The following is a 20,753-nucleotide window of genomic DNA, read 5'->3' as shown; positions in this document are numbered from 1 at the left end:
AACCCTCACATACATACAGGGCAAATGCTTTGCATTTACACACAGTATTATCAGCATCACACTACTACTGGAAACTGTATATTCTACTACACCATATACTGTTTTATTTATTTTATTATATTGACGATACATCTGAGTATGTAGCTAATGAGAAGGCTCACACCACACAGTGATTGACGATCTGCAGATGTTTAGACTGTACTCATGGACACTTACAGTACACACTAATTTGGTATTTATGTATGCACGTTCGCACTGATGCACTCCTTGTTATACATATTGTTTTAATTGTCTAGAAAAACAGACAACGCCTGGGAATCTTTGTTACCCAGAGATATGAACAACTGTATGGCAGGACCATAATTTTTCATAAAATCTTTCATAAATGACATTTATTACTTAATTTATTACTGAAGCAAATGTACAGTAGTAGCTATTTGTGGGTACCTCTTTTGTTAGGGGTCCATCTTGTACAGTAGGTAACTTCTGCTGCTTATCAGCATCATCTGCCAATGGCAACTACCAATAAATCAGAACATCTACCATTAATGTCACAGTAAAACAGGAAAGGATCATTTTACTATGTGGCGGCTTTTGAAAACACGCCTGCTGCTTTAAATCCTGTGAACAAAAATAACGAAAATCTGTAGTCTTGGAAAAACATACCACAAAGAGTCTAGATTATAACCTTGCAGAAGTACACCATTATTGCTCATTGATGGACTGCCTGTGGGTTGCATGAGAACCCATGACACAGGGAATCTCATGCAGCAAAAGGAATTGGTCCATTTAGTCCATGGCTGACCAGTTTTAATTTCCTGCTGTAATAGTGTAAGTTTAAATTCTATTTTTTTTTTATGCAAATAAGGATAAATAATTGGTATAGGGAAACACTAAAAGGAGATTTATGGTAGACTTACCATGGTTAAATCTCTTTCTGCGAGGTACATTGGTTCCACAGGGAAATATCAGGGTGTAAAGATGGATCTTGATCCAGGCACCAACAGGCTAAAGCTTTAGACTGTCCCAGGATGCATTGGGGCCTCCTCTATAACCCCGCCTCCAGGCACTGTGAGCTCAGTTTCGTTAACTAGTCCAATACAGGAGCAGGTAAAAGAGAAGGTAGATGTGAGAATGTGGTTCTATGTGACTAACGACAGGAGGAGAAGGGACTAGCAGCTAATGCCATACAAACCCATAGAAGCTAGGTGCGTCAGGGTGAGCGCCCTGTGGAACCAATGTATCTCGCAGAAAGAGATTTAACCATGGTAAGTCTACCATAAATCTCCTTTTCTGCAGCGGGGTACATTGGTTGCCACAGGGAAACATCGGAGATGTCCTAAAGCAGTTCCTCATGGGAGGGGACGTGCCGTAGTGGGTATAGGAACCCGGCGTCAAAAGGAAGCATCCTGGGAGGTGGAAGTATCGAAGGCATAGAACCTAACGAACGTGTTCACGGAGGACCACGTAGCCACCTTGCACAATTGTTCAGCGGACGCGCCTCGGCGGGCCGCCCAAGAAGGTCCAACGGACCAAGTAGAATAGTCTTTGAGAGCAGCAGAAGCTGGAAGTCCAGCCTGCGCATAAGCTTGTGCAATCACCATTCTAATCCATCTGGCCAAGGATTGCAGGCCAGCCACGTTTGTGAAAACCAAAAAGTACAAAAAAGGTATCTGACCTCCTAAAAGAGGCAGTCCTCTTCACATAAATATGGAGAGCCCTTACCACATCCAAAGACCGCTCTTTGGAGGACAAATCAGAAGAGATAAAGGCCAGAACCACAATCTCTTGGTTAAGGTAGAAAGACACCACCTTAGGTAAATAACCTGAGCGAATTCTAAGAACCGCTCGGTCACGTTGAAATATCAGAAAGGGTGGACGACAGGACAGAGCGCCTAGGTCTGAAACCCTCCTAGCAGAAGCAATAGCCAGTAGCAACATGTCCTTGACCGTAAGCCATTTAAGGTCCACCGACTCAAGAGGTTCAAATGGAGACTCTTGAAGGGCATTCAGGACAACAGACAGATCCCATGGAGCCACATAGGGAGGGTGAATCCGTAAAACACCCTGAGTGAAAGTATGAACGTCAGGAATAGACGCAATTTTTCTCTGAAACCACACCGACAAGGCAGAGATATGAACCTTGAGGGAGGCCAGACGAAGGCCTAAATCCAGGCCTTGTTGCAGAAAAGCCAGAAGTCTGGAAGTTCTGAATTTGCATGCATCATAATTCTTAGCAGAATAAGTAAGAATTCCAGAACCTGTAATAAATCCGCGCAGAAGCCGGTTTGCGGGCCTTCAGCATAGTTTGTATAACCACCTCGGAGAATCCTTTGGCCTTCAGGAGTGATGCTTCAAGAGCCATGCAGTTAAAGCCAGTCTTGCCAGGTCTGGGTAGATACAAGTACGAGGAGGTATGAACGTTGAGGAAGTAGAAAGGACGCTCTATCGATAGACCCTGCAGGTCTGAGAACCAAGACCATCTGGGCCACGCTGGAGCGACTAGAGGTAGTATTCCTCCTTCTTGTTTGAACTTCCATAGCACGCTGGGCAGGAGAGACACTGAAGGGAACACGTAGGGCAGCTGAAAGTTCCATGGAATTGCCAGTGCGTCCACGAACGCTGCTTGAGGATCCCTAGTCCTTGATCCAAAGACCTTTGTGATTGTGTCGAGACGCCATCAGGTCTACATCTGGTAGGCCCCACTTGTCCACTAGGAGTTGAAAGACTTCCTCATGAAAACTCCGCTCTCCGGCTTGCACGTCCTGACGACTGAGGAAATCCGCTTCCCAGTTGAGGACTCCCGGAATGAACACTGCCGATACTGCTGGCAGATGGCATTCCGACCCAACAAAGAATTTTTGACACTTCCATCATTGCCATGCGGCTTCGAGTGCCACCTTGATGGTTTATGTATGCCACCGTGGTGGCGTTGTCTGACTGTGCTTGAACAGGCCTGTTCTGTATCAGAGGCAGGGTGAGAGACAAAGCATTGAACACTGGCTGCAATTCCAGAATGTTTATCTGGAGGAGTGATTCCTCCTTGGCCCACCGACCCTGGAAAGAGTGTTGCTCCAACACCGCGCCCCAACCCCTCAGACGGGCATCCGTAGTCAGTAGGACCCAGTTGGGGATCCATAAGGGATGGCTCCTGCTCAACTGTTGGTCCAGTAGCCACCAGATCAGCAACAGACAAACCTCCGGAGTCAAGGAGATCATGTGAGACCGTATCCGATGAGGTAGGCTGTCCCACTTGGAAAGGATTAACCTCTGCAGAGGGCGGGAATGAAATTGAGCGTACTCCACCATGTCAAAAGCCGACACCATTAGGCCTAGTACTTGCATCGCCGAGTGTATTGACACTCTTGGGCAAGAGAGGACGTATCTGATCCTGTCCTGAAATTTCAGGACCATTGACTGTGTGTCCAGCAGTGCCCCCAGGTGCACCATGCTTTGAGCTGGGACCAGCGAGGACTTCATCCAGTTGATGAGCCACCCGTGGGCTTGAAGGAAGTTTACCCTCAGTTGCAGATGACTGAGGAGTACATCGTGGGAGTTTGCCAGAATCAGCAAGTCATCCAGATACGGCAGGATCATGACTCCCTGGGGACGGAGATGAGCCGTCATCACGGCCATAACCTTGGTGAAGATCCGAGGAACTGTAGCCAGTCCAAATGGCAGAGCCTGGAACTGATAGTGGAGGTTGCCAATAGCAAACCGCAGAGATTGCTGATGCGATATGGCAATAGGTATATGCAGGTAAGCATCTTGTATATCCAGGGATAACATATAGTCTCCAGGTTCCATGGCCAGTACAATTGAGCGCAGTGTTTCCATACGGAACTTGGACACTCTCACAAACTTGTTCAGTGATTTGAGGTTGAGTATGGGCCGGAAAGACCCGTTGGGTTTCTGTACTAGAAACAGGGTTGAGTAATATCCTCTGCCTCTCTGGGACAGAGGTACTGGCACCACCACTCCTGTCTACAGGAGGGAATGCACAACCAATTATAGTGTTTGCACCTTTAACGAATCCGAAGGGATAACTGTGGTGCAAAACTGGCGAGGGGGACGCCTCTTGAAAGAGACTGCGTACCCGTGAGAGACAACTTCTCGCACCCAAGCATCTGAAGTGGTCTTTAACCAGACCTGGGGGAATCGCAGAAGTCGGCCTCCCACCCTGGGGTCCCCCAGGGGGAGGCCCGCCCCATCATGCGGCAGGCTTGTCATGTTTAGAAGCAGGCTGATGGGCTGCCCAAGGTTGTTTTGCCTTGGGCTTTGTGGTTATGGAAGCACAAGATTGTCTCGGGTATGCCTGATCTTTTGCTTTCCCTTGAGGTCGAAAGGAGCAAAAAGTGGTACTTTTTGCCTTCTGTGTCGAAGGAGTAGTATTAGGGAGAAAAGCAGTCTTAGCAGCCGCTAAGTCTGCCACAATTTTATTGAGGTCTTCCCCAAATAAGATGTCTCCCTTAAAAGGTAGTACCTCCAAGGTCTTTTTGGAGTCTATGTCTCCCTTCCATGACCTCAACCACAGAATACGGCGAGCCAGGATGGACGTAGTTGCTGCTTTGGCTGCCAGTACACCTGCTTTAGAGGACGCCTCCTGTATGTAATAGGCGGTGGTGGTAATATGAGAAACTAGGAATTGTCTGGCATTGTCAGATATATCTGGGGCAACTCATCCTCTAATGCCTGAACCCATGCTTCAATACCTTTTGCAGCCCAGGAGGCTGATATAGTGGGTCTATGTACAGCACCTGTAAGAGAGTAAACAGACTTCAGGCATCCCTCCACACGCTTATCTGTCAGTTCCTTTAGTAAGGTGACAGGCAGAGTAGATGACGGGTGACATGGGAATCCACCGGCGGTGAATTTTCCCACTTGTTACACAACTCTGCAGGGAAAGGATAGCAAGCTACCATCATTTTAGACAGGGAGAATTTCTTCCCTGGAGTAATCCAAGGTTCTCTTTGTATGTCCACTAAATGGTCAGAATGCGGTAATAATGTTTTAGTTACCTTCTGACGTTTAAACTTATCAGGTTTCTTAGACACCGTAGTGGAATCGTTATCATCATCATCTGATATTTGCAGCATCTGCTTAATAACAACCACTAGGTCAGGGACATCAACCTGTGTTGTAGATTCCTCATCAGAAGCAGCTGTGTCAGTGTCTGACGGGACAGTATGCTCCCCATCATCATCATAAGAATCTTCTGAGAGATTAGTGGATTGTGAGGAGGAAGTCGTCCGCTTAGATGACCCCGTGACACGAGAGTGACTTGGGGCAGTCTTATGTCTAACCAAGGATTGATTCAATAGCTGCAACTTGGTAGACAAATTATCCACCCAAGGCGGATTTACCATAGGGACAATATGTGACTGTAATAGCACAGGAGGTCCCATAGGGGGCGTAAGGCATGTCACAAGCGTTTTTAACATAGATGAGAACGCCACTCAAGATAGTTCCTGATTGGTTACAGGAGCTGCAGACTGACTGGGAGATGTATGGCAAGTAGTACACAGACCCTCATACAAAACTTCCCCCTCATGCAAATCCTTGGCGCATGCGCTGCATGATGCAGGAGCGTTATCCAATTTCCCGCCCTTTTTGTTAGACATTATCAGATATGTAACAGCAGAGCGTATTAGTATGATACAGCCAGACAGAGTACAATACCTGCAAATAAATCCCCTAGTATGTGACAGCGTACACAGTACACAACACCAGCAAATAAATCCGGTACTATGTGACTGCGTACACAGTACACAACACCAACGAATAAATCCAGTATTATGTGACTGAGTACACAGTAGAATACACTTAATGATAAATACTGTGAAGCACTATAAATGTGACCCAGACGCACCTAGTCCCTTAGGTTACAGAATACAGTGACAGCTAAAGCTGGGATACAGTGAAAGTGAAATCCACACAGTAGATACAGGCACACACAGTCACAGTGACAATGCAGATAATTATTTTAGCAAGACAATAAAACTGCACTGGACTAATATTATACAGGTCCTCCATACACACGGCCATACTTACGGGTAAGACTGATAAGCCAGTAGCTCGCCATTTTTTGGATGCTAGGCACCAAGTGGCGAGCCTCAAATGTAAAATTATTGATTGGATTCTCCCAAATCCAATTGGAGGGGATCGATCTTTGGCCCTTAAACAACGGGAGTGTTATTGGATATATACGTTGGACACTGTAGCCCCCAGGGGCCTCAATGAAGCAAATTCACTACATCCTTTTCTGTAGCAGCTATATGACCGACAATGTGGTTGGGCTCTTATGAGGTATACAGTAGATTAGCCGCTTGACAGATGAGCTTCCTTTTAGATTGAGGCCCATGTGTCAATTCAGGCTTCGTTTTCATCTTATTGTATAGTTTGGCTTCATTTGTTTGATTTGACTGTATGATCATTGTTATGTGAATGACTCACCGGCCTCGTGGGCTGCTGATAGACATTTGGACCCTTTAAGTCTGTTATCTATTATAATATGTATAGTAAGCACGAGCATATGCGTGCTGATATAGGCACAGTGGGTTGGATGTATGACATCACTTTCTTAAGTGATATACAAATACTTTTTTAGCAAGTTTTGCCCATGTAGGTTTGGAGTTAAAATATGTCTTTTAAGCAGTTGAATTGTTTTCCTGTGGGAGTTAACAATAGTTGCATAATGTGCATATGTAGATAGTGCCTAGTAGGGATATGAATTTCCATCCATGTATTCTACTTTTATTATAAATGATGGGTATTTTGCTAGTTGGGTGACGTTGTCATTTAATATTTTATCCCTGCACTGGGATGCAGTGTTGTAGCACCCTGGTTACCTGGCAACGGGGAATAATTGTTTTCCCGTTCACATCCGGTTGCTGAGTATTAGGGAGGTATGACCATTATAGTATTAAGTGATTGGGTACTTATGATTTCGTGATGGGATGTGTTGGTATTGTCTCTCTGCGGCTACCGAGGGGATTATGACACTCGAGCGCACTCTTCCGGCTATGTGACACGCACGGAAGTCACTGCTGGAACGCATGATGACGCGTTTCCGGCAGTGCCGCACCATGAGAGACGGCGTCTGGCGGACAGCCAGCGCTGCGGACTGAATGACCGAGTCGCTGGGTCCGCAGGTGGGACACTCGACTCATAGTATGTTTTGGGGCATTTTTGTATAGCGGTTAGTGTCTTATTATGAAATCCCTGTGTATACACGGGTGACTTCCGGAACGGACGTCACTTCCGGCCAGAACGGTTTAAATAGCTCACTTGCTTATGGGGACAGCATGCAGCAATGTCTGTGGAGTCCCTTGGCTGAAGTGAGTATTGTTGTTCTATTCTATATCATTGGCTCTATGATGATGTAACTGTTTGGGATATATTAACATATAGTGAGGATATTGTCCTTTTTGGTGTTGGTAGGTTGGATCCCTTTATGCCTATGCCACCTGCATTACTGCTGCATGTTTCTCTATGGCTACTCCGATAAAGTATGAGGCTGTCTAGTAATATTATTTTGGATGTGATGTGCACTTATAGATAAGAGTGTAAAGATCTGTGATAACCTTTATTTATTCATTTGGTAGATGGATGGATGCCTCTGCATTGTATGAGTTTTAGTATTGAATACACTCGATTGTTCTGACATTGGAGATGCCCGGTGTGGACTCCTTTATGTATCCCAGGTAATTAGAATAGGATGTCTATATCCTCTAGGCACATTCTTAATATGTGTTTTTTTGGTGACGGGTCCATCATTGTCACTATTGGGCGCCCACAGGGGCCGGTGAGGCATATTGCTTGTGACTGTGTATTACTGTGTTTTTGCAGATTATATATCTGTTGTCTTTGATGATGAACTGATGAGGATGATACATCACCTGTCTTGAAAAAGGCCTGTCATCAGACCGAAACGTCGACAATAAAAGCTTTGGTGATTTTAAGAAGAAGTATCTAATATTCCTTTACCTGTGCGAGTGCACCTTCCAAATTCCTTGGAGCTCTCTACTACATGTGTGTGGGCCGATTCGGTCCATTAGGAGCACCCACAATTTGATGAACTCTTTCCGATGAGAGTGCAGGATTATCGCTATATATATATATATATATATATATATATATATATATATATATATATATATATAAAAACAAAGTGCGGTCTGAGACCGGATGTATATATCAGAATACTCGTACAATATATTCTGGCACATGTACACTTGTTTTTAATGAACGCTGTCTTTATATCGACATGTAGAATACTTAAGTGTCTGAAAAATCACAGCGCTGATGTACAGGCGGATTTACAGGGGAGACCCTGCCCTGCAGTCCCGGAGACCAGTCGCAGCTATGCTTAGAAGATTGCGCCCAGCGTCTCAGTCAGGGAGTGGGGGAGAGTGTGAGGCAGCTCTAGGGTGGGAACACAAGCAGTAAAGGGCACCCTGGGCCGGGGGAGGGGCTACAGGTCAAGCACCGTCTGCCCTATGCTGGTCCTCACCACCTGGTATTATGGAGTCTTATTAAAGTGGGCATTAGAACACCCGACCTGTACTCCTATGCCCTGGTGGATATAGTGGGATCCCTGCTCGGTGACCGTGTCCACGCCAGCGTTGCAGTCCGTCTCCCTAGACTGTGATTGGTACGTGATTTTATGGCGGGTCCCACCTGGGGGACCCTCTTACCTCCTCCCTTTGTAGCAGCCACGCGAATCACTAGAGCACTGCGACCGTGTGCCCAATGCCAGAGCATCCCTGCTGCAAGTACCCAGGAACTGAGCCAGCGGGAGTATGCGACGCCGCTGGGGAGGTGACGAAGCCGCAGCACAGAATGTCACTCTGACATATAAGTGCTGCGGACCTTAAAGTCTTCTAATAAAAAGCTTTTTCAAGGCTGCCCAGTGCAGCCCCCCTGTTAAGTGACCTGCTCTGCAGGGCACCAACTTGAAACTGAGGTCACAGTGCCTGGAGGCGGGGTTATAGAAGAGGCCCCAATGCATCCTGGGACAGTCCAAAGCAGGCCTGGCCAACCTGTGTGCTGTGAAACTACACATCCCAGCATGCCCTTCCACAATTTTAGCATTTCCTAATTGCAAAACTGTAGCAGGGCATGTTGAGAATTGTAGTATCACAACAGCTGGAGAGCCACAGTTTGGGCCGGCCTGGTCTAAAGCTTTAGTCTGTTGGTGCCTGGATCAAGATCCATCTCTACACCCCGATGTTTCCCTGTGGAAACCAATGTAGCCCGCTGCAGAAACCAAGTTTTCCAAAGCTTTTGCCTAGGACTATCACAAATCCCTTTACTTGCTATCAGAACTGATCTTGTCGGGAGCGTCACAGACAGCAACCCTCATTCCCATCCATCTCAATATATTCGCCAGTACTTGGCTGTCCCCAATATATCATTTTAAGTAATAATAACTTAACAGGTGTAGGGTGGCTCAGTTTGGATACTAGTAAAAGTATAACAGAATGACCTGAGAGTACCACGACAGCAGGAATACAGTAGGTGATTCACTAAAAGGATACTGATATAACAGGTATGCAGGATACATAATCACAGGATAAACATACAGGGGCTGAAGCAGAGTTAAACGCAAGCGTTTGCAAGGCGTATCTTTTGTGTTTTCACTCTGCGCATGCTCCAGAACCAAGCTTATGCAACTACAGGCTATGCAGAGTCATATCATATGCCATACAGTTGCATCTCCAGTTGTGACTGAAGAGGCGTAATTGGGCTGTAAAGCGGAGTTGTGCTGAAGTGTTTACAAATGTCTGTTCCTAGATGGAGTTTTTGCACCTAGATAGGGCTGGTGCATGTGTGCACTGATAATAGTAGCATGTTTCAAAGCAAGCCTACAGGTAGGGGCAGTCCTACCACAGAGCTGCGTATAGGCGAATGTATGCATTTAGTTACAGTACCTGCATGAAAGGCCAGAGCAATTATAAATAACTTGCGTAACATTCAACTCAGTATATACACTACAGCATTTTATAAGCTGGATGCAGTACACTGATTCAACCAGTACTCCAAGGTCTGCTGGCAAAAGGTGGCTACTCTAGTAGTATGAAATTACCGTTAGCGATCTTTCATAAAATCTAACAGATGTTTCTGTTTGGGCAGTTGCTTTCTGTGGAACTTGTTCTTCCTTAAGTGCAAGAAATACAGATAAATAGACGTTATGGGAAGAACTTACCGTTGATAACGTGATTTATCTTATGTCCACAGGTTATCCACAGGATAACATTGGGATATGCCGGAGCGACAGCGGAAGTGGTACCAAATGGTCACGAGCTTTCTGGCCTCCCAGGATGCATCGGGGCTTCACCATATAATCCCGCCCACTGACTCAGTCAAATCAGTTCTTTCCACAGCGATTAGGCAGGAGCATCAGGTAGAAACCTATTTAGGCGATAAGAACACACATGCACACCCTTCCATACAAGTGGGAAGAGGTTTAGTGATTGTCAAGATCCTCAAATCAGGTGCGTCAGGGTGGGACCCGATACCTGTGGACATGAGAGAAATCACGTAATCAACGGTAAGTTCTTACCATAACGTCTATTTCTCTGGCTGGGTCCACAGGTTATCCACAGGATAACATTGGGATTCCCAAATCCAGTTTTAGTGGTGGGGACGCTCCTGATTACACAGGAGGACCTTTCGCCCGAATTCTGTGTCATGAGAGGCAAAAGTATCCAAGGCATAATGTCTGATGAATGTGTTTATGGAAGACCATGTGGCTGCCTTACAAATCTGTTCTGCTGAAGCACCCTGTTGTGCTGCCCATGAAGGACCTACCTTACGTGTAGAGTGAGCAGAGACATTAGCCGGAGTAGGGAGATCTGCATGAGAATAAGCTTTTGATATTACCATTCGGAGCCATCTTGCCAGCGTCTGTTTACTAGCAGGCCATCCTCTTCTAAGAAATCCGTAGAGGATGAAGAGAGAGTCTGTTTTTCTGATGGCACTAGTAAATCTATGTAGATTGTTAATGCTCGGACTACGTCCAGCAAGCGACGCTTCTCCCGCAGAAAGTCCGGATACCTGAAAAGCTGGGACTACAATCTCTTCATTAAGGTGAAACTTTGAAACCACCTTCGGAAGATAACCAGATCTAGTTCTGAGAACTGCTTTATCTGGAAAAAAAACTTAGGAAAGGAGACTTACATGACAGCGTTCCTAAATCTGATACTCTTCTAGCTGAGGCCATTGCCAGTAGAAAGAGTACTTTAGCCGTTAACCATTTAAGATCTGCTCTCTTAAGTGGTTCAAACGGAGGTCCCTGAAGGAATTTAAGAACTAGATTCAAATCCCAGGGAGCTGCAGGAGGAACAAATGAAGGTTGAATGTATACAACTCCCTGAAAGAAAGTACGCACATCCTGTAAATCAGCAATCTTTCGCTGAAACCATACAGTTAACGCTGATACTTGAACTCTCAAAGAAGCTACTTTCAAACCCTTATCCAATCCTGCTTGAAGGAAATCCAAAATCCTGGATACTTTAAAAGATCTTGGATTCAAAGTTTTTTCACTACACCAATGAATATAGGCTTGCCATATTCGATGATAAATACGAGCTGTAGAAGGTTTTCTTGCTCTAAGCATAGTTTGAATTACTTGTTTTGAAAATCCTCTAGGATAGAGGTTTCAACAGCCACGCCGTCAAAGACAGACGATCCAGATGGCTGTGACAACAAGGACCCTGCATTAGCAGATCTGGACGTTGAGGGAGCAGTATCAGTGCTTCCACGGACATTCTCAGTAGATCTGTGTACCAATGCCTTCTTGGCCAAGCTGGAGCTATTAGAATTATGGCTCCCTTTGCTTGCTTTATTTTTCTCACCACTCTGGGTAACAGAGATATTGGAGGGAACAGATATGCCAGATTAAATTTCCATTTTACGGACAGTGCGGCTACAAGGACCGCTCCGGGATCCTTTGTTCTTGATCCGTACCTCGGAACTTTATTGTTTAGACGAGACGCCATGAGATCTATCTCCGGTAGACCCCATCTGTTCACTATCGTCTGAAACACTTCTGGGTGTAATGCCCATTCTGATTCCTGAATGGTGTGTCGACTGAGAAAATCCGCTTCCCAGTTCCGTACACCTGGAACAAACACTGCTGACAATGGTGGAAGATGAAGTTCTGCCCACCCTAGTATGGGAGTTACTACCTCCATCAATCTTTTGCTGTGAGTTCCTCCCTGATGATTGAGGTACGCTACTGCTGTCGCATTGTCTGAGCGAATCTGGACCGGTCTTCCTTGCAGACTGTCCTTTGCCTGAACTAGAGCCATATAAATGGCCCTTATTTCCAACAGATTTATTGGCAGGTGAATTATGGACCATTTTCCCTGAAACCAAAGGCTTTCGAGTACCGCTCCCCAGCCTTGAAGACTGGCATCTGTTGTCAGGACTTGCCATTCTTTTATCCAAAAGGGTCTCCCCTTGTTTAAATGGTCTGTCTGTAGCCACCACGCTAGAGACCTTTTTACGTTTACTGGAAACTTTATCATTTGCTTTTTTATTGTCTGATGATTTCCGTTCCATTTGGTTAGAATAAGGTGCTGTAATGGTCTGGAGTGGAATTGCGCATATTCCACCATGTCGAAGGTTGATACCATCAGACCCAACAGTCGCATTACTGCCTGGACTGACATTGTCTGAGTGTGCAACGCTTCCTGTGTCATGACCTGCACCTTGACTATCTTCTTCTCTGGTAAGAAAACTTTCTGTAGACCTGAATCCAATATGGCCCCCAAATGAACCATCCGCTGTGACGGATTCAGAGACGACTTTTCCCAGTTTATGAGCCACCCGTGTCTCTGTAAACAAACTACTGCTGTTGAAGAAGGCTCAAAAGTATCTCCTGCGAATGTGCTAGGATTAACAGGTCATCGAGGTATGGAAATATTCTTATCCCCTGCTTGCGGAGATAAGCTGCCATCACCACCATAATCTTGGTAAACACCCTGGGTGCTGTTGCTAGCCCGAAGGGCAAGGCTTGGAACTGAAAATGTTCCTGGAGGATGGCAAACCTGAGGTAACACTAATGCGACCGTGCTATAGGCACATGTAGGTAAGCATCCTGTATATCCAGAGATACCATGTAATCTCCTGGTTCCATAGCCAACATTATGGAGCGTAATGTCTCCATGTGGAACCTTGGAATCCAAATGTATTTGTTTAACATTTTGAGATTGAGAGTTGGTCGGAATGACCCATTTGGCTTCTGAATCAAAAATAGATTGGAGTAAAACCCCTGTCCCCTTTGTGATGGAGGTACTGGGACAATCACACCTGACTGCAGTAATTTTTGGACTGCTTCTTGCAGGGCATTGGCCTTCGACTCTATACGAGACGGGCTGGTGCAAAAAAATCTTTGAGGAGGTTGCCTCCTGAATGGGAACCCATACCCGTGAGATACCACCTTCTGCACCCAAGCATCTGTTGTCATATGTGTGCAAAATGAAGGAGTCAGCCCCCAACCCTGGAATCCTCCAGGCGGAAGCCCGTCTCTTCAAGCTGATGGTTTCTGTTCAGGCTTGGAAGCTGGCTTTCTACTAGCCCATTGCTTCCTACCCCTGGCCGATCTATTGAACTGGGGTTGCTTAGACTCCTCTTTAGCTTTCGCTTTGCCTTGCCATCGAAATGGACGAAACTATGAACCCCTAGTCTTAGGGTTATAACTAGCCGGAAATCTGACCTTCTTCGATTCAGCTTCCGATTCTAGAATATCAGACAATTGTTTTCCAAACAATATATTACCAATGAAAGGCAATGCTTCCAACTTTTTCTTGGATTCAGCATCCGCTTTCCAAGTACGTAGCCAAACTGCTCTACGAGCGGCTACTTTCAAGGCTGATGCTTTAGAAGCAATCGTACCCATATCAATTGCTGCTTCTTCCAAATATTGGGCAGCTTATCTTAAACGGCTTAAATGATACTCTTGCTCCCTATTAGGAGGAGAGAGTCCATTCTCTAGTTCCTCTATCCATTCGCCCATTGCCTTTGCTATCCAGGCCGAAGCCATAGCAGGTCTTACCACTGCTCCTGAGAGAGAAAATATATTTTTCAAGAAGCTATCTACCCTTCTGTCTGTGACATTATTTAGTGAGGTAGATGACAGTGGTAAAGCAGATTTATGCACAAGTCGCAGTACATGTGCATCTACTTTCGGAGGAACTTCTCTTTTCGAACAATCCGCAGCTGGAAATGGATAATAAGAATCCCATTTTTTTTTAATCTTATACTTTTTACTGGGCGTCGCCGAAGATTCTTCCATCATTTCCGTCAGATCATCTAACGCTGGGAATTCAGTTTTAACTGTCTTTGTTCGTTTAAACACAGGTGCTTTAGATTTTGACACTGTTTTGGCCGATTCCTCTAAAGAGAGTACAGCCTTCATAGCATCAATAAGTTCAGCTACATCCTCTGAACTAAAACTCTGCGACTGATCATCATACGGAGTATTTGAATATACTGTATCATCATCTGTTGTATCATCTTGTGTAGTCTGCCACCTAGACGCATCTGTCTTAGTCTTACCTGTCCCTTAGTTACTTGTAGAGGCTACTGGAACCAAACCGTAGGAAGGGAGCTGCATGTATGGGTTAATAGTGTAACCTATCCCCTGGGGTGGGGCTGCCGGAGTTAACCTGTCCGCTATTGAAGACAAAGTCTGTGCGAACATACTCCATGGTGGCTCTGCTGGTTGTTGAACCAATTCCTGTTTTTTACTTTGCTGAAAAGCAAAACAGTTCGCACACAACCCCTCATAAGTGACCAACTGGCCTATACCAATTAACCCTGTTTTATAAGATAAACATGTTAGGGATGTAGGAGTGCCTGATAAATTATCCTCGTCACTTTTGCCGCTCACAGACATGGTAATATTCTGTTTATGACTACACAATTTGTGACTGAAAATCACCTATATATAGATATATAGAAGTGAGATCAATCTGACCACAACCGTGCACCTGAATTGAGGTTCAGAACAGGACTAACAACATAAAAAAGTCAGCACACATACTAGCAGTCACATGTTAAAGCATTAAACATTGTCATATGAGAATACAATCACCATCATAATAACTTACAAGTTATTAGGAAAATTATATTTCTGTTTTTAACAGTTTTTTTTCAAACATAACATGCAGAAACAACAGTAATATACAGGTCTCATATGCAATATGTACCAAAATTAACAATTCATACTAACAAGTAGAGAGAATTTTTAGTACTGTATAGCCCTTCCTCCATAGAGCGGGATACAGGGAGACTCACCACACTTCCATATCCATCAAATACGCTCGCAAGACGCTGAGTGGATTCAGACGCTACTGGTGTACACTGCCGTTCTGATAACTGATGAAAGACACGGACGCTCACTAACGGACACGGACGCTCAGTGAATGCCACGTGTATGCAGACACTAAGGCCTGCGACTCGGTCCGGCAATCTAGTGTACACAACCGCAGCGTCTAAGCTGCGCCCGAGTACCCTCGTGGTAGCGTATGAGACGAAAGTGAGGTCATTCAGTTCATGGACGGGAGACGCGCGGAAACTGGTCATGAACTTGGAGGAGGGGCGGCCAGGAGAGCGTCTAATTCCCCCTCTTGACTTAAACTTTAAGGATCGCGGCCTCAACCTAGTCCTGGCGCCTACGATCCCTAGAGCGTATCTCTGTCGCACCTGGGAGTGTTCGGCGCATCAACACATTGTTTGTAGTCTCCACCAATACAGTGTAGCTGTGTCCGGAACCCCTAGTAAGAGGAAATCTATAGACTTACCTTCTCCCCATGCTCCGGCCACAGCCTGGTTACGTCTGCTGGACCTGGTAGAACATCTGACACAGACGCCCGTCTGTACCGCGAAGGTAAGCGGTTTTGCGACCCGGTGGGGAGTTGTTGGAGCGACTCTTTCTAGTATGCGTTTAAGACGCTATTAAGAAAAGTCACTCAAAAAACATAGTAAGACTATAAAAATAAAATAATATATTTGGCTCCCTTATGTACAGATGCTCGATGATACTATTAAAACTCCCCTTCGACAGGCTGTTAAACATACTACCTGGTACAATCTTGAATTGCTTACCCTAGGTCACCCCCCTTTCTAGGAACTGTGAAACTGACATAGTTTGTAACTTTTTTTCTTCCTTTGCCTGACCAATGATGTTATCTTTCTCTTATGCCATGTTGATCTGCTGTTATCGCTTTAAGTTGTTGTATACTGAAATGTATGCTTATTTTTTTTTTTTTTTTTAAATGTCCAATAAAATATTTTGAAAAAAATGAAAAAATTAATAATAAAAGCTTCAGGCTGCTTTATTACCAGCAGGTCTGTGACCATGGTCCGGCTCCTGCCGCACCAAACAAAAAAATGATTTGACTGAGTCAGTGGGCGGGATTATATGGTGAAGCCCCGATGCATCCTGGGAGGCCAGAAAGCTCGTGACCGTTTGGTGCCATTTCCGCTGTCGCTCCGGCATATCCCAATGTTATCCTGTGGATAACCTGTGGACCCTGCCAGAGAAAATGCATTTGAATTATTGTTGGATGGAATTTTATAAAACTGGATACAAGTTGTGGCTTGTGTGTATACTGTACCAGTACTGCTTGAGGTCCTTGTTCTATTATATGAGCTTCCTTATTATAATCCCCTTCATATGGTTCTTGTAGCTAATACATGGAGAACGAAGGAATCAAAAAGAGAAAAATTTTGTAAAAATCCTCCCCATGTACTATGCCATCATTCAATACTAATACCAGGTTCAACATGTACATATTTCATTATTCAAGACATTGGTTTTATTTTTGTGTATAGTTATCCTATATATTTATATTGGGCCTAATTCAAAGTTGAACGCAAATGCAAACCCATTTGCAATTGCGATAATGGATACACTGCGCATGGGCAAAATTCGTACGGCGTATGTCCGACGCTATATTTGCATAAGGAATAGCGCTAAATTATTCAGCAGACTTGCACATAAAAAAAAACCCTCAAGTAAACAATGTTAAAAAGGCGTGGCGGAGGAGTGTCTGTGGGCAGTCTCCGCAAGGTTACAAATCTGGGTGTGCAACAGGGGCGTGTAGTAGGAGTATGTACCTGGGTCCAGGGCGGTGTATATGCATATCTGCAGATAGGCAACCTTAAAGTACAGAAAAAATAGGATTTTGATAGCCTACCGGTAAATCCTTTTCTCCTAGTCTGTAGAGGATGCTGGGGACGACATCAAGACCATGGGGTATAGACGGGATCCGCAGGAGACATGGGCACTTTAAAGACTTTTCATTGGGTGTGAACTGGCTCCTCCCTCTATGCCCCTCCTCCAGACCTCAGTTGTAGGAACTGTGCCCAGGGAGACCATGGGGTCTATACCAAAGCTCCAGTATGGGCGGGAGAGTGCGGATGACCCTGCAGCACCGATTGACCAAACTTTAGGTCCTCATCGTCCAAGGTGTCAAACTTGTAGAACTTAGCAAATGTGTTTGACCCTGACCAAGTAGCTGCTCTGCAAAGTTGTAATGCCGAGACCCCCCGGGCAGCCGCCCAGGATGAGCCCACCTTCCTAGTGGAGTGGGCCTTTACCGACGTCGGTAACGGCAATCCAGCCGTAGTATGAGCTTGCTGAATCGTATTTCTAATCCAACGTGCAATAGTCTGCTTGGAAGCAGGACAGCCAATCTTGTTGTGATCATACAGGACAAACAGGGCCTCTGTTTTCCGTATACGAGCTGTTCTAGCAACATAGATTTTCAAAGCTCTAACCACATCTAGAGACTTTGAATCAGTGAATGTGTCAGTAACTACTGGCACCACAATAGGTTGGTTTTTGTGAAAAGCAGAAACAACCTTTGGAAGAAAATGTTGGCGAGTTCGCAACTCTGTCCTATCTTCATGGAAAATCAGGTAAGGGCTCTTGTGAGACAAGGCCCCCAATTCCGACACCCGCCTTGCGGATGCCAATGCCAAAAGCATCACCACTTTCCAAGTGAGAAACTTAAACTCGATCTTTTGTAGAGGCTCAAACCAATCCGATTGAAGGAACTGCAATACCACGTTAAGGTCCCATGGGGCCACTGGAGGCACGAATGGAGGCTGGATGTGCAGAACCCCTTTCACGAAGGTCTGAACCTCTGGAAGAGAGGCCAATTGTTTTTGGAAGAACACTGACAAGGCCGAAATCTGGACCTTGATTGATCCCAATCGTAGGCCCGTCTCCACACCATCCTGCAAAAAATGGAGAAAACGTCCTAAGTGAAACTCTTCCGTAGGAGCTTTCTTGGATTCACACCAAGACACATATTTTCTCCAAATACGGTGGTAATGTTTTGACGTTACTCCCTTTCTGGCCTGAATAAGGGTGGGGATGACCTCCTTAGGAATACCCTTCCTGGCTAGGATACGGCGCTCAACAGCCGTGCCATCAAACGTAGCCGCGGTAAGTCTTGGTACACCCACGGCCCCTGCTGCAGCAGGTCCTCCCGAGGAGGAAGAGGTCGAGGATCTCCTATGAGTAACTGCTGAAGATCTGGGTACCAAGCCCTTCTTGGCCAGTCTGGGGGAACCCTTGTCTTTCTTATGATCCTGAGTACTTTTGGGATCAGCGGAAGTGGAGGGAAAACATACACTGACGGAAAACACCCACTGGGTCACCAGTGCATCCACTGCTACTGCTTGAGGGTCTCTCGACTTGGAACACTATCTCTGAAGCTTCTTGTTGAGATGAGACGCCATCATGTCTATTTGAGGAACTCCCCAAAGACTTGTCACCTCTGCGAAGACTTTTTGGTGGAGGCCCCACTCTCCTGGATGGAGATCGTGCCTGCTGAGGAAGTCTGCTTCCCAGTTGTCTACTCCCGGAATGAATATTGCCGACAGAGCTTGTAGATGTTTTTCTGCCCAGCGGAGGATTTTTGTCGCCTCTGCCATTGCCGCTCTGCTTTTAATTCCGCCCTGCCTGTTTATGTATGCGACTGCTGTTACATTGTCCGCATGGATCTGTACAGGGCGGTCTTGAAGAAGATGTACCGCTTGTTGAAGGCCGTTGTAAATGGCTCTTAGCTCCAGAACGTTTATGTGAAGGCAGGCTTCCTGTTGTGACCAACGTCCCTGGAAGTTTTCTCCCTGAGAGACTGCTCCCCAGCTTCGGAGACTTGCATCCGTGGTTACTAGGACCCAGTCCTGAATGCCGAACCTGTGTCCCTCTAGCAGGTGAGAGCTGTGCAACCACCACAGGAGCGAAATCCTGGTTTTTGACGACAGGATTATCTTTCTGTGCATGTGTAGGTGTGACCCCGACCACTTGTCCAAAAGGTCCCACTGGAATACTCTGGCATGGAACATGCCAAACTGTATGGCCTCGTAGGCCGCCACCATCTTCCCCAACAACCAAATGCACTGATGGATCGACACACTTGATGGTTTCAATATCTGTTTTACCATTTTCTGGATTTCCAGAGCCTTTTCCAGCAGAAGAAATACTCTCTGAACTTCTGTGTCCAGAATCATCCCGAGGAAAGACAACCTTGTCGTCGGTTCCAACTGAGACTTTGGGTAATTTATGATCCACCCGTGTTGTTGGAGTATTGACAGGGAGGGGGATATGTTTTGTTATAACTGCTCCCTGGATCTCGCCTTTATCAGGAGGTCGTCCATATAAGGGATTATGTTGACTCCTTTCTGACGAAGGAGGACCATCATCTCCGCCATCACCTTGGTGAATACCCTCGGCGCCGTGGAGAGACCGAAAGGTAACATCTGGAATTGGTAATGGCAATCCTGAATCGCGAATCTCAGATAAGCCTGGTGAGGAGGATAAATGGGAACATGCAGGTAAGCATCCTTTATGTCCACCGTCACTAAGTAGTCCCCATCCTTCAGACTGGCAATCACCGCCCGAAGTGATTCCATCTTGAACTTGAACCTTTTCAAGAAGAAATTCAGATCTTTTAGATTTAGGATTGGTCTGACCGAGCCGTCCGGCTTCGGAACAACAAAGAGGCTTGAATAAAAACCCCGCCCTTGTTGTGACAACGGTACCAGGACTATAACCTGGTCTTGACATAATTTTTGGATTGCCGCTGTTACTGCTTCTCTCTCTGGCGGAATCCAATCCTGGCTGAAGAGTTTGAGACGTGCCACCACCCGAGCGGCCTCCCGCAAGGGAGTTCCAGCGTCATGCTGGGGATTTGGCAGAATTAGGGGTAGACTTCTGCTCTTAGGAACCTGGAGACTGTGTGGGCTTCTTTCCCCTTCCCCTTTCCCTACTTGCAAAGAAGGGGGAACCTCTCACCTTTTTGTATTTATTGGGCCGAAAGGACTGCCTTTGCGGGTGATAAGTCTTTTTTGGCGGTGCAGGCGCAGAGGGCAAAAATGTTGACTTACCTGCGGTAGCCACCGAGACTAACGCATCCAGGCCATTGCCAAATAAGGCCTCACCTTTATATGGGAGAGCCTCCATGTTTCTTTTGGAATCTGCATCCGCGTTCCACTGGCGAATCCATAACACCCGCCTAGCCGTAGGCGGCAGCGTCCTTGATATTCCCTAACTTAAGGAGTATCAATCGTGTCAATTTCTGATGACACGCTTTCTGACCATTTTTCAATAGCGCGACTCACCCATGCGCAGGCAATAGTGGGCCTGAGCAGTATACCATTGGTAACATAAATGGATTTCAATGTCGTTTCCATTTTGCGGTCTGCCGGCTCTTTAAGAGAAGCCGTGC

The 20,753-nt window shown here is 45.8% G+C and overlaps 1 protein-coding gene across 19 annotated transcripts in view; it reads right to left on the bottom strand.

Moving 5' to 3' along the window:
- Positions 1-20,753, bottom strand: part of CCDC7 (coiled-coil domain containing 7) — a 502,159-nt gene that overhangs the window by 214,229 nt on the left and 267,177 nt on the right. For 17 of the 19 annotated variants that reach the window (XM_063922082.1, XM_063922092.1, XM_063922099.1 and 14 more), the window contains 3 exons: positions 16,629-16,700; positions 10,088-10,159; positions 448-519 (listed from right to left, as the gene is read on the bottom strand). In XM_063922082.1, coding sequence (XP_063778152.1) covers positions 448-519; positions 10,088-10,159; positions 16,629-16,700 — 216 coding nt within the window. The remainder of the gene's footprint in view (positions 1-447; positions 520-10,087; positions 10,160-16,628; positions 16,701-20,753) is intronic. The other 2 variants (XM_063922089.1, XM_063922095.1) reach the window with 2 other exon arrangements.

This window comes from Pseudophryne corroboree, chromosome 5 (genome assembly GCF_028390025.1).
Source record: "Pseudophryne corroboree isolate aPseCor3 chromosome 5, aPseCor3.hap2, whole genome shotgun sequence".
NCBI classification, from domain to species: domain Eukaryota; kingdom Metazoa; phylum Chordata; class Amphibia; order Anura; family Myobatrachidae; genus Pseudophryne; species Pseudophryne corroboree.
Note: the sequence above shows the minus strand (reverse complement) of the source record. Positions and strands in the feature narration are given on the sequence as shown.